The 13900-nt window shown below is 41.5% G+C and overlaps 1 protein-coding gene across 1 annotated transcript in view; it reads left to right on the top strand.

The window, feature by feature from the left end:
* The window catches only part of Pacs1 (phosphofurin acidic cluster sorting protein 1), a 139064-nt gene that overhangs the window by 91492 nt on the left and 33672 nt on the right, over positions 1 to 13900 (top strand). Inside the window, exon 2 of the mRNA XM_046445186.2 lies at positions 12929 to 13016. Coding sequence (XP_046301142.1) covers positions 12929 to 13016 — 88 coding nt within the window. The remainder of the gene's footprint in view (positions 1 to 12928; positions 13017 to 13900) is intronic.

Below are 13900 nucleotides of genomic sequence, written 5' to 3'. Positions count from 1 at the left end.
AACCAAAACAAATAGAAACCTATATTTTGACAGTAAGCACTAAAGAATCACTAACAATGAAGACCTACAAAGTCAACCTAACTGCTTTGTTTTCTTGTTATGTGTGTATGTATCTGTCTCCAGAAGATGGAGAATAGGAAAACATACAGCTAGAAAAGGCCAGTGATTTCACTATCTGTCTTTGAGAATTATAGTCCAGAGTTTTCTATTATATAACACTATTTGCAAACAGACTTGCAAATTATGCTTATAAAATTGAGTACCCATATTTTAATCTATTTTTTCTCTTTTGTCTAAATAAAGTTCAGCTATGAGTGGCAGACATGGAATGCACTGTTATGTTTTCAAAATAAATTTGCTTTTATTAACTTATTAGGAAAGTTTTAAAATTCAAATAATCTGCAGTCAGAATTTTGTTACATGTTCTAATTACACTTGTTCATTAAATCTTGAGATAGCTTTACCTCTAGCCATGTATCATCTCATACACAATTAAGCTGATAGCTGAACAACAGTGATTCCTATGGTAAATCTTAACATCATGTTAAAACTCCTTGTCATTTTAATTATTTTAGGAATGGTCCTTAAAGTGTAGATCTGTGTTTCTAAGAATTGGCATATTCTTTAATATTCTAGGTAAGTTTCAAAATATGATTGTACGCAGTCACATTTCAAAATTACAAATATATTTTTGGCCCCCCATCTTTTCAAAACAAGTCAAACTTTAAGGTTAAAAATGATATGTGAAATAGTTACAAAATTCTAAATATATTATTTCTGACAGACTTAAAATCTAGCATAATTAATACATAAAATGTTCCAATACTAAGGAGCATTTTTGTGGAGGCAAACTGAGTTCTGTTTGCAGCATCAGCATATACCCATTCTGATCAGAGAGAATCTGTCTCATAGACTCAAGGTTTCTGTTTATTTAAATCTCATCTCTTTGGCCCATGGTTTCCATCTGCAGCTCCACTGTTCTGGAGTTCTAATTGACTTTGTTTTATCTTTACCTTTCTTTCTAGTTGTATAAATGGGCTTTAAGGGGTTGGGGTGTTGCTCAGTGATTAGCGCTTACCTATCATGTATGAGGCCCCAGATTCCCTCCGAAGCACCACTAAAACAAACAACAAAAAAAGAATGGGCTTCGAGTTCATTTTACCACAGATACTTTTTCTTTGTGTCCCCTTTAATGAACTCTGGCCCTCTGAATCTATTGCCTGTTCCTTTCTCTCCTGTTGGGTATCTTTTAACTTACGAATTTTCAAAAATGTAAAGAAAATAGCATAGTGATCCTCCACCTCCGTGTCACCCAGCTTCAGTAAGTACCACCTTCTAAAAAATGTTTCTCCTAAAATTGAAGTAGGAATTTTTAAAATGAGAAAATAGGTTTTTAAAATTTTTTAATGTAAACAATACAAAAAAAAAACTTAAAGAAAGTTGAAATAAGATAAAACCCCATGGCCAAATGTGACCATTATGTCAATTTGTTTGAACAATTTTCATTTGTGTGAAAATTGAGTGTGAGATTTAACAAAAATGGAATAACTCCATAATTATTGCATTATAAATGTGTTCCTTTCCATTTAATATGTGAAACTCTGTATTCTTTGTTGTAAATACACCTTGTTTCTTACATGAATATAATTTATAATAACCAGTTCCCTATGGGGACTGTTCTGCTTATCTCCTTAGGTAAATACTTAAATGTGGGTTACTAGCTCAAAGGGTATGAATATTAAAAATGTTTCCACCTATAAGTAAAAGTGAAAATTGATCGTGGTTTTCATTTCTCCCAGTGGTTCATGGATGTGCGTGTTCCCGAATCCCACCTACCCAGGACGTTGTCGCTCTTCCCATTTTCAGTCTGGCTGTCTGTATCTATTTGACCTGGTGAAGTTAAACATCTTCTGCTTATATTTTTTCACCACTCCTTTTTATTATTTTGTCAGTATTCTTTGCCAGTTTTAATTATGGGGTATCTTCTTATTGCTACTTTTTTTGTAGTTTTTAAGATTTTTAAGTCTTATTGTGATCATTGTTTATTATATTATTTGTTGTGCTATATAGAAGTTTTTGGTTTAACATTTATTGATCAGCTCCTTTATGGGTTCTGATTTTGGCATCATGCCTAAAAAAGTCCTCCCCAACCCCAGGATTTTTCATTTTAACCATCCATATTTTCTTCTGGTACTTTTATAACTTGCTTACTTGCTTTTTTCTACTCAAAGCTTTGATCTGTCTGAAGATTACTTTGGTGTGAGGAGTAAAATAAAGATCCATATTTTTTTTTTCCCCAGACAGCTGGCTCTCCAATACTGTACTGTCATTAATTGAGTAGTATCTGTTTCCTGTACACAGTGAGGTTCTCTGTGTACTTGTGCCTGGCTTTGGACTCTGTTCCCTGCTCTGGGTTCTGTGTTCCTTTCCCAATACCATGGTATTTAATTACTCTGGCCTTGAGTACATGTTCATACATACCTTACTCTCCTTTTCCCAGAATTTTCTTGGCTTTTGTTATTGTTACTATGAAAAGTTTGAAATCAACTGAAAAGTAGAGAGTAGAAAAGGGTTTAACAAACCCCCATATTATTCATCTTCTAAATTGAAGAGTTGTTCATATTTTGTCCTACTTGCATCATCTGTTTTTTCTAAAGTATTTTGAAATCAATTACAAATTCATTTCTCCTCTGAGTACTTTAGCCTGTGCCTCTACTTACTTTTCAATTATTTATACATTATTATTGGTTACCCTTCTATTGCAGAATCTTGATTTTTCTGTATGTTCATATTAATGTCTCCACTAGCTTTTGGGTTGATTTTCTTGAGATCCAGTACACAGTCATATATTACCTCTTATGCCATTTATCTCCAAATACTTCAGCCAACTTTCTAGAGAAGTTTTGTCTAAGTAGTGGAGATAGGCCCTTATCATTATTATCTTCTTTTTTTTTCCCCTTTTTCGGCATTACTGGGGATTGAACCCCAGGGTGGTCTAGCACTGAGCCAATCCCTATTCCTTTTTTTTATTTTGAGACACATCCTTGCTAAGTTGCTGAGGCTGGTCTCAAACTTGCAGTCCTTCTGCCTCAGCCTTCCAAGTCACTGGGATTACCTGGCAAGATAGGCCCTTATATTCTTCCTGTCCTCAGAAGGAATATTCTGGTCTCCTGTCTGTGCTATTTATAGAACATATATATTTTAAAATTGATAGTAAGAATTCTTTTTTCTATTACTTTTTTTCCTAAAGGCCTTTTTAAAATTAGGAATATGTTGAATTTTATCAAACAACCTTTTTAGCATCTAATAGAGTAAGTATATTTATATTTTTTTAAACTAATTAACATAATAACATGTATTAGTAAGTCCCTAATATTCAACTATCTTTGCCTTGGGAGTCTCCCTTGGGCATATTTTTGTTTTAAATACTTAATTAATTCTTGCCCTGGTTGCTTGTTTGGGCTGGATCTGAGAAGGCTTCTTTTTGCTTGTTTTTGTCCTCACCGTCCTCCCCTGCCTTGATCACTGAAGCACGTGAGTTGAGGGGATAGTGAGTGACTGCTGGGAATTTCAGTGCCTGGGGTTTGTCAGATACTGGTAACAGGGAGGGTCTGTTCAACAAAGGCTGAGGCTGAGGGAGCTCCTGACATCTTTGAGCACTTCTGACATGCCAGGCTTTGCAGTCTGCATGTTTTGTGGAAGAGGAAGCTTGCACTTGAGTCTCTTCTGCAGTCTAAAAGAGCTACTTTGGGCCTGAGAATTTTAGAGTCTGGTTTTGCCATTCACATTTGAGGCTTGTCTTCTCCTCCAGAAGGCTGTCATGAAGGATGCTGTAGAGAGAGAAAGGAGGTTTTGTAAATGTTCTTGGTCTGTGCAAGTAATTGGCGTGGACACCCCCAAAATAATCCTATGCCGAATAGCTGAACATTCAGTGTATACATACTGCCTTCTGTCCCTCCACCTTGTAGGAATTCACATGTGATGGCCTGGGAAAGAAAAATGCCTAAGCATGTTTCACAGTTCTATTTTTTTGTTTGGCTCCAAGTCTTTTTCTCATTCTCTGATTTTCCCCTCATTGGAACAATTTTGGGATTAAACCTTTAGTTGCTTTGTTTTTGAAAAATCCTTCAAGTTTACTGATTTAAAAATAATCAACATACCTTATATATAATCAGAGATGATAAATTATTGTATAATGGTGTGTTAAGAATTATAATGCAAAAAATAAAATAAATAATAAATAAAAAGAACAAAAGACAAAGAGTCAGAAATATTTTTTCAAAAGTGGAGCCCCTGATAGATCCAGTCCACACAAGAGTTGGAGCTAGACAAAAGAAGATGGCTCTAGTGGTTTATTTAAGGGGTACATCAAAGGCAGGGATTAAAAAATAATCATAATCATAATCATACTTTAATTCATTGTTTGACAGTCAAAATCATACTATTTCACATAAAGTAATGAGTTCAATATCTCCATAAATTGAGGTAACTTCATAAGCAATAAAAGCACACTGCCCAGAAATTTACCCGCTCATGTGATTGTTGCGGAAGCTCACTCCAGCTTCAAACTGTTACAATGCCTGTTAAGGTAGAAAGTTCTAGAAATAAACATTGCTTTCACAAAGGAAAAGCTCTCCTGTGATTTTTTTTTTTTTTCTGTTTATCTCCATCTTTTCTGTGTAGAGGGAAGGCAGAGCTTATCCTTCCCACCTTGTGTTTAAATCACTAATGTGGCGAAAAAAGGGACTTGCTCATTTGACAGCCATTTTGGGGAATGACAAAGGAATATCCAGGTCACTTGTCTTCTATTCTTACATTTATCTGCTTTGGTCTCAAAAGGACTGTCATTTTGATTCAGAAACTGGCTGTTCCATCTTTTATTTCATCCATATCTTTCTTTGTCTTCTTCCCCCTTTTATGTTCACCTCGTGGCCACTTCACTGTTCATTGATGTGCTGTGGGAAAGGAGATGGGGGACGGACTCTCTCTCTCTTGCCGAACATCTCTAGTTATGATTCACAAGGGAGTGGGTTTGAAACAGTGGCAAAATGCAGGCTGAGGATCATTTGTAGATGTTATGTAAGGCTGTTTCTCCTTTACCTTACAGTCAAGCACAAACTAGAATAATTTAGAAGGTTTCAGGGTCCTTGTCATTATGTTTTTGTCCCAGTTATCAAATTGGCAGCCTAACTGCTTCAGATTTTGTCTAATAGGGTCTAAAGAAAACAGTTCCTTGAGAGAATCTGCTTGTGCCCAAATAATAGGTCCTCACTGAAGCCTCTGCCAGCTCCTGGGTGACTTCCTTTATGTAAGTCAGCACCTCACTATGTGCTGTCACCTTCACTGGCTAAGTCACTGATAGACTAAAATCCTGTCCTCTCAGCTAGGTTATAAATGCTCAAAAGCAGAGAACATACTGCAGTTTTTTTCTCCGTATTGCCCTGCTCCTGGCACAGAGCTCAGTGGAGAGGAATGTCCACTGAATGGGTGGAGAGGGCTTATGTGGTCTCCATCAGGGTTGAATTGAGGCTCAAGGGTAACCAAAGAATACACAACAAAGAAAGCAAGGGGTGGCTCAGGAATCAGCAAGATACAGAAGGCAGTACCCCTTTGGGTGATCAGGGGACTGTGACCTGCTGGTCTGTGATGGTTTTATTATTGAGAACCTTGACTGAGGTTTCCAAATGGAGATGTGTTGGGTTTTGTTTTTGTTTTTGGCAGTATTGGGGATTGAACCCAGGGTCTCATTAAGTTGCCCAAGCTGGCCTCAAACTTACATCCTCCTGCCTCAGCCTCCTGAGTCACTGGGATTACAGGTTTGTGCCACCCACCATACCTGGCTCTTAAATGGAATTTTAAGAGGAGAAAATAAATGACATCATTTTCCAAATGATGAAGAGACCTTGAGAGAGAGAAAAGTTATTTTTAAGCCAGATGACCTGGACTGCCTCCTGAAAGCCTCTGAATTGCTGTCCTGTAGCCTTCTGTTTTACTTCAAAGGCAGATCATTGGCCTGAGTTCCAGGGCACTTTCACCAGCAGTCCAGAGGTGGACCAGCTGGAGAACTCAGCCATACATTTTGTGGCTGGAGGGGAGTTACAGAGGAGCCTTCAGCCTGTACCCACATTCCCCGGTTGTCCCGGGAAACTGACTCTCCCGCAGCAGCATGAGCTTCTGAGTGAGCTCTTGGAAATGTGGAAGGCCAGGCATGGGTTCTCCTGGAGAAGATCTCTTTTCCCTTCAGATTCTGAGATATCTTTTCTTCCTTCTTTTCCTTTAAAGTGGACTATGGGAATAATTCAGCCACATTGCTCTTAAAAGTGTTTAGAAACTTGTGATCTAGCAAGTTTGGTTCCTGGTATGTTAAAGGATAGGCTCACCTGCTTTAACAGAAAAGCCCCAAATAAGACATTTATATATGATAGCTCTTCATTTCTTTCGTACATAAAATGGGAAATCCAGAGGTAAACACTCCAGGAGTGATCCAGCATTGACATCCTGTGATGTCAACAGAGCTCCTGGCCCCCTTTCTAATTCACATTTCCTGGCACATGACTTGAATTGTCATGGATTCCTCATGGCCCTAGTTAGCTGCGGAGTTCCAGCCATCAGCTGCATTGCAGAGCAGAAGAAGAAGGGACAAGAGGAGGCCCTGGCTGGGGAGTAAGCTCCCTTTAAAAAGACCTCCCCAGGAGTCCCATCTAATCCTTCTACTTGGATTTCATTTGCCATGTTGTAGTCAGTGTTCTCACCTTGTTGTAAAGGAAGCTGGCCAGCTAGGGCTTTTATTCTAAGAGGCAGTATGCTCAGCCAAAGATCACTGCTCTGTTATTAATTAGGAAGGGGAGAAGAGACTTTGGGTAAGCAGCTAATTTCTAGTACACTTCTTTTAACAAACAAAAACAGTTTTATTGTATAATTGAAACAATAAAACTGCACATATTTCTAGTATACAATTTGATAAGTTCTGACATATACAGCCCATTAAGCCATCATACACTTAAGACAATGGACATATCCGTCACCCCCAAAAGTGTCCTTTTATTAGTGTTTCTTCCCATCCCAGCCTTGTCTCAGGGGTCTCCAAGACCACCCCAGGTTCAGGGATTCACCAGGACTCAGGACCTGGAATTTAGTCATGCCCACAGCTGTGGTTTCTTTCAGCAAAGGACGTGACTCTGGCAACCAAGGGAGGAGATCTTGGGTTCACCAGGCAGGGGCTTCCAGCATCCCCTGAGACACTAGTTCCTCCAGCAGCAGATGCGACAGCACATGAAATGGTGTCTGCCCAGGTTTTTCCTGAGAGCTGCAGAGGGAGTTGCCCTCTGTCTCCCACGTGCCAAAATTACACACTGCACAGAGAAAGCAGGTGTTTGCCTGAAACGTTGGTAAAAGCAGTTCAGGAGCAGTGAGCTGCTGGCATGAATTCTGGAATTTCATTAATCCTCCCCAAACCCAGGGGCCCAAATACCTGTCATGGGTAGCAGTCTGAGGCCTGTCCTGTGTTGTTAACACTCTCCTGCACACCCCTGTCCTTAGGCCACCACTGATATGCCTCCTGTCTCTCTGTAGATTAGCTTCCATTGTCTAGAGTATTGCTGGTACCCTTTTGTGTGCTCTTTTCACTCAAAATAATTTTGAGACTCATGTGGTTGGTGCATCTGCAGTTTTTACTGCCAAATGGTATTCCATTTGGGATGTTCACAATTGATTTATCCTCTCATTTGTTGATGGGCATTTGGTCACTTCTAGTTTGGCAGGGCTTTTTTTTTTTTTTAAATCAGGGATTGAACTCAGGGGCACTCAACCACTGAGCCATATCCCCAGCCCCCCCTTTTTTTTCCATTTTTGTTTGTATTTTATTTAGAAACAGGTTCTCAAGGGACTAAGGATAGCTCAGTGCTTGCCTCACATAAACAAGAGCCTGGATTCAATCCCCAGCACCAACACCAAAAAAAAATAGAGACAGGGTCTTGCTGAGTTGCTTAGCACCTCACCATTGCTGAGGCTGGCTTTGAACTCACGATCCTCCTGTCTTAGCCTCCTGAGCTTCTGGGATTACAGGCATGTGCCACTGCACACAGCTTTGCAAGGGTTTTGTAGTTTATTTTGCAGTACTAGAACCCACGGTTGCTTCACTACCAAGCCACATCCCCAGCCCTTTTTATTTTGAGACAGGGTCTTACCAAGTTGCTTAGGGCCTCCATAAAGCAGCTATGAACGTCTGGGTACAGCTCTGTGTGTAGGCATATATTTCCTTTGGGGTAAATGCCTAGAAGTGAAATAACTTTTTAGGAAACTGCAATACTGTTTTCCAAAGTGACCAAATAGTTTTATGTGTTGGGGGAGTTCCAGCAGTTCCACATCCTCACCAACATTGGTGTGATCAGTCTTTTAAGTTGTAGACATCCTGGAAAGTGTGCAGTGTGTCTCATTGTGATTCTAATTGGTATTTTCCTAGTGACTGATTGTGTGAGCCTCTTTTTACCTGGGGACCTTCTTTGGTAGAGTGCCAATCACAACTTTTGCTTTTTTTTTTTTTTTTCATATATGTTTGTTTTCCTACTACCACATTTTGAAAATTCTTTATATATTCTTGAGACAAGCCCTTTGTTTTAATTTCCAATTATGTGTTATTAGTATATAGAAATACCATGATTTTTGTATATTACCTTGTATCCTATAACTTTTCTAAACTCATTATTCTAATATTTTTAAAAAGATTTTATCACATTCTTTACATAGATGATCAGATTGTTTGAAAATAAAGACAGTCTTACTTCTTTCGTTCCAGACTGGACATCATTTGTTTGTTTCTTGCCTTCTTGCCCCTATTATAAACCTCCTTTGCAATATTGAATGAAAATAGATGGTCTCGGCTTGCTCCTCATCTTACAGGGAAAATATTACATTCTTCACCATCAGGAAGGGCCTACCTTAGGTTTCTCATGGGTGCCTTCTATCAGATTGAGAAAGAGCTGTTCCTAGTTTGCTGAGAGGGTTTTTCTTTTTCTTTTTTTCTGAGAGTTTTTATCAGGAATGGATATGATTTTTCAATCAATTTTCTGCCACTTGTTGCAATGATCATATGTCTAGTCTTTTAATGAATTAATTAATTTTTCTGATGTTACACCAATCTTGCATTCCTGGGATGATGAAGAATTTATTTGGTCAAGATATATTATCCTTTTTACGTGTATAACCCAGAGATGGATTACATGTCGTACTTTTTACTCAGTGGCTCCACTCAGAGGTCTGAGACATTTCACACCTAATGTCTGAACCTGAACTCTTGATCTCTGAACTCTCCCCAGACCGACTCTTGCCAGTTTTCCTCATTTCAGTTCATGATAACCCCCTTCCCAGGTGTTCAAGCCAAAGGCCAGGTGCTAACCTGTATCTTCACAATGTACCCAGAGTTCAAACTACCATGCCTCCTCCACTGTCCCCTCCAGACCACTGTTAACTTTCCCCTTTCTACCCTGCTCCCTTCCTTTACCCCTAGTGACTGATTGTGTGAGCCTCTGTTTAACCTGTGGACCTTCTTTGGCAGAGGGCCAATCACAACTTTTGCTTATTTTTTTTCATTGATATATGTTTTCCTAGAATGATCAAATTAATGTAAAACATGTTTGTTGCCTCTCAGAGCTAGTGATGCCCCATCTTTTGCAGAGTGGTAGTCAAGTCTTCAGTCTGACTTACAGAGCCCTGGGTTGGCTATGTGACCCTTTCTGGCTTGGGTCCTACTGGCCTCCTTGCCATGGCCTGGTGAGCAGACAGACCTTGGAGTGTGGCCCCTTCCTCACCTGGAACTTCTCTGGGAGGCCTACCAGCCCTCCTTGCCTCGTCTGCCCCACCTTGCATCCCCTCTCCTGGCTCTGTTTTCACAGTCTTCCTGCTACATACTTTTCTTAATTATTATGCTAATAGGTTATTGACTGTGCCCTTTCACTAGAGTGTAAATTCAGTTCTTGTTCTGGATCACAAGTGACTAGAACAGTCCCTAGCTGGCTGCTGTTCAAAGCAGAGTCCATATGGCTCTAGGGCCCTGATTCTGGCCTGTCTCTCTCTTTTAATTGATGTGTGGTTGGCATACAATGGGTTCATGGGTTTTCAATATGTGTTTTGCTTGTGTTTATACCCACATGACCACACAGGTGTCACTAGTTACCACAAAGAGGTCCATTGTATCCCTTCGCATTCAGTGTCTCCACCTGCTCCAGTGCTCTGTCGCTGTGCGTTGACCTCCCCTGCTTGTGGACTTCACTCGGATGCAGCCATACAGTGTGCAGCCTTGCACCTGGCTCTGGGCTCAGCATCGTGTTCTTGCAGGCCTCAGTACTCTGTTATTTTTCTATTCCATGTTTTAATTTGTTCTTTCTTCTGTTGGTGGCCGTGGATATTCTTTCTATTTGGGGGCTATTGTAGGTGAAACTGCTTTGAATCTTCTTGTGCCTATCTTTGTGGTCTGTGCCTTGATTTCTCTGGGATCCTCTTGGGAGCAGTCATGGGAGGAGGTGTGTGTATGTAACATCTAGTCATGAACTTCCACGCAGCTGTCTTGAGTAATCATACCATTTTGTGCCTTAAATGGGAGTAAGCCACATATGGGATTTCTGGTTGCTGCACATATTCATCTACATGTGGAGTTGTCAGTCTTCATAATTTTAGTGCAAAGTTGTTTACTGAGTAGAAAAACTGATCTAAGTAGGATCTCATCAGTGTCAAGTGTCAGGACCCCTCAGGCTTTGAATGCTGCATCCTAAGTGCATGAAAGGTTCCTGCCAGTGACACATGGACTGACAGAAGCCCTGGGTGGACACCTAGTTCAGCCTCCTAACCCTGAGACACCTTCAGTCACAATGGCTTGCCTGACTCTGTCAGTCTCAGAACTACAGTTAGGAGTCTTTCTATAAATTGTGTTTAAATGTGAGATTTTGGAGAAAACTTAAATTGGGGGCTGGACCAGGATAGGTCTATGCTTGCATCTCTGCTCAAGTACTTTTTATGTGACCTTGGACAAGTTTCTTAATTCTTCCCAGCATCCTTATCTGTAAAATGGACACAATACCCAGCCTTTGGAATCATGGTGAAACGTGGGGCAGCTGCTGGGGCAAGGCAGGTGTTTAAGAAGTGGCAGGGTTGTTCTTTCACTTTGGAGAATTAGAACGTGTTGGAGACCTCAGATCCCCCTTGAGTCAATACTGTTACACACACAAAAAAAAACTTGTCATACTGTTTGCAATGGTATTAAAATCACTATGGAGGGAGCTGAATTGTAGCTCAGTGGTAAAGCGCTTGCGTAGCACATGTGAGGCACTGGGTTCGATCCTTAGCACCACATAAACATATTGTGTCCATCTACAACTAAAAAATATATATATTTAGAAAATCACTGTGTTGGGTTTCATCTCTCAGCCAACACTAAAGACATCCAGTCTAGCTGTTGCCTTACCTAAGGTGCTGGACCTTTCCTGGTTCTTGTTTCTGTTGGGTGCTATGGTATGAAGGTTTGTTTGCCCTGCCATGTATTCTTCCTTCCTAACATAATTCTGCCATATTATCCTACAATATCATATGTATCATGAGTGAGGAAGGCTGGCCCAGAGCCCCATGAGACATAAGAGAGCAGAGGAGTAGGTGCAGAGCAAGTAACAGACATGTGTCCCAGTTTCACTCCTGTGAGCTTTTGTCTTGCGGTGAGTTTATTCAGCACCAGCAGATCAGTCTGGAGGTGGAAAATGTTTGCTTGTGAAACAGAGATAAACCTAACCCATCAGCAGCATTCATAATTAGCAGCCTCAAATGAGAAATAAAACTGGGCACATGCAGTCACCATTTGCTTATCCCCATCATGTTCCCCTTCCTTCCTAACCATGAAGGTTCAACTGTGTTTCTTAGTTACCAATGTGTGAACTGTACTGATCCACGTGGCATAGGGAGAGCCTGGTTGGGGTCGGGGCAGGGGTGGGGGGGCGACACCTGTACTCTAAAGGGAAGGGAGAGCCTGGGATGCTGCAGGCAGGAGGGAGAGATTTGGGAGACAAGTGCGTGGACCCACGTGGCTGTGGCTGAACCAGCAGGACTGATCTCAGAGGATGCCATTACTGGCTGGGGAGGTGTTCGCTGGTAGGAGCACTGCTGGCTGAAGAGGTGACTGGACTTCAGGTGCAAGGACGGACAACAAGAGATGGGCCCAGAGAGCCACAGCTGGGGAGAGAGCAAACATAAATAGTCTGATTCCCAGGCCTTGTCATGTCTCTGGTAATCAGCATCCCTTACGTGTCCCTGTTCTCTGGAACCTTGCCAAGGAGATGACAGGAAGACTCTAGCTGCTGTGACTGGAAGTGAGAAGCAGCGCCCAGATCTGCCTCCTGGCTCCTATAGGAGGACAGGGTAGCCCTGCTAGGAGGCAGCCACAGCAGGCAGAGGGTGGTCCTATCACTTTTAGTCAAAGGCAGTTTTCTTATGTGGCCCTGAAGGTTTATCTAGAAAAAAAATTCAGGTGAAAGTGAATTTGTGACCATTTAAATCATGTCCTGCCAGGTGGTCCTCTGATGTGTTCGTGTGGATTATCTCCACGTTGTCAAAACTCCCATGTATGAAGGCTTCAGGTGTGCCTAGGTGGCAGGTGGAGGAAGACCTGGGCGGGCAAATAACGGCACGGCCTCCCCACCTCCTGCCCTGAGCGTGTTGGCTTTGGCTTGGGGTAGTTGGGCTTACACAGAGATTAATGGAGTAACATGCCTTTGTTCACTTCTCAAGTATACAAATCAAATAAAGGGACATGCTTTTGCTGAAGGGGAAAACTCTGGACCGAGAGTGGCTTCCTCACGTTCTTTCCTGGTAGAGCAGGTCCTCCCATCAGACTCAATACCTCATAAGTTCCTTGTATTTGACCCGGTCTTCTTTCTCTGTATTTTTCTAGGCTATTCAGCTTGACCCTGAAGAAGCTTGTCATGCTAAAAGAAATGGACAAAGATCTTAACTCAGTGGTCATTGCGGTGAAGCTGCAGGTGAGTTGGACAGTATGTGCTCGAGGACCAGGGATGCCGGATGGCCATCTGCCCACTACTGGGGCTTCAGAAAGCCCCTGGGGGCCACATCTCTCTCTTCCTCAGCTAAGCACATGACCTTCTGAGTCTCAGTTCTGCCTCTTAGCATGGCACTTACCTCCTTTCAGTTTACTTTCTCACACAAGTGCCCTTCCTGCCTGCCAGGGCCCCTGAGAGGGGCCAGAGTGTTTTATGAACTGCTCAGTGATGACTAGTGTGGCTGTGGCCAGTTTCTGTCTTAGTCCTAGGACATCGGGGTCAGGAGGCACATTGGAGGTTTTCCATAGGGTGGAAGAAACTGGCAGCATAACATGTGCTGGGATATTTATCTTCTGGACAATAACATTTAACTCCTTGTACTTAATTACACTTAATTCAGTATTCTCAAGGAACTCAGATACTTCACCAGTGTTCATACTCTAAGTATTCCTGAATTCAGGAAAAGAAGAAGGAGGAATAGCTGCAGCAGTGTGGAGGAGCTTCCCTGGGCCAGCTAATCACCATGTGGCAGAGCTGGGACTGGAAACCAGAGAGTGCAGTTTGTTTCATTAAACTCCATTACCACACCTTCCTCCACAAAGCCTTTCTAATGACGACTCCCTGGAGCTTAGTGAGATTCCGAAGTGCCTTTGCAGTCATTAAGTAAGGACTGAATTCTTCAGCTTGAGGATGGTGTACTTACTGAATCTTATTCATTGAAAAATGATGAGCTAAATATGGCAACTCCCGACTAACCAACTATTAGCTGGTGCAACTGTTAGGCAGCAATTTATTGTGCTAATACTGGCTCCATTAAAATCCCCATCCGAGGTCCTCACAGTGTGGGAATCATACATTGAGCTCCT

This window comes from Marmota monax, unplaced genomic scaffold (assembly GCF_021218885.2).
Source record: "Marmota monax isolate L192 unplaced genomic scaffold, Marmota_monax_Labrador192_F-V1.1 WCK01_AAM20220418_F8-fsc00038, whole genome shotgun sequence".
NCBI lineage: Eukaryota > Metazoa > Chordata > Mammalia > Rodentia > Sciuridae > Marmota > Marmota monax.
This window is presented reverse-complemented; position numbering and strand designations above follow the sequence as displayed.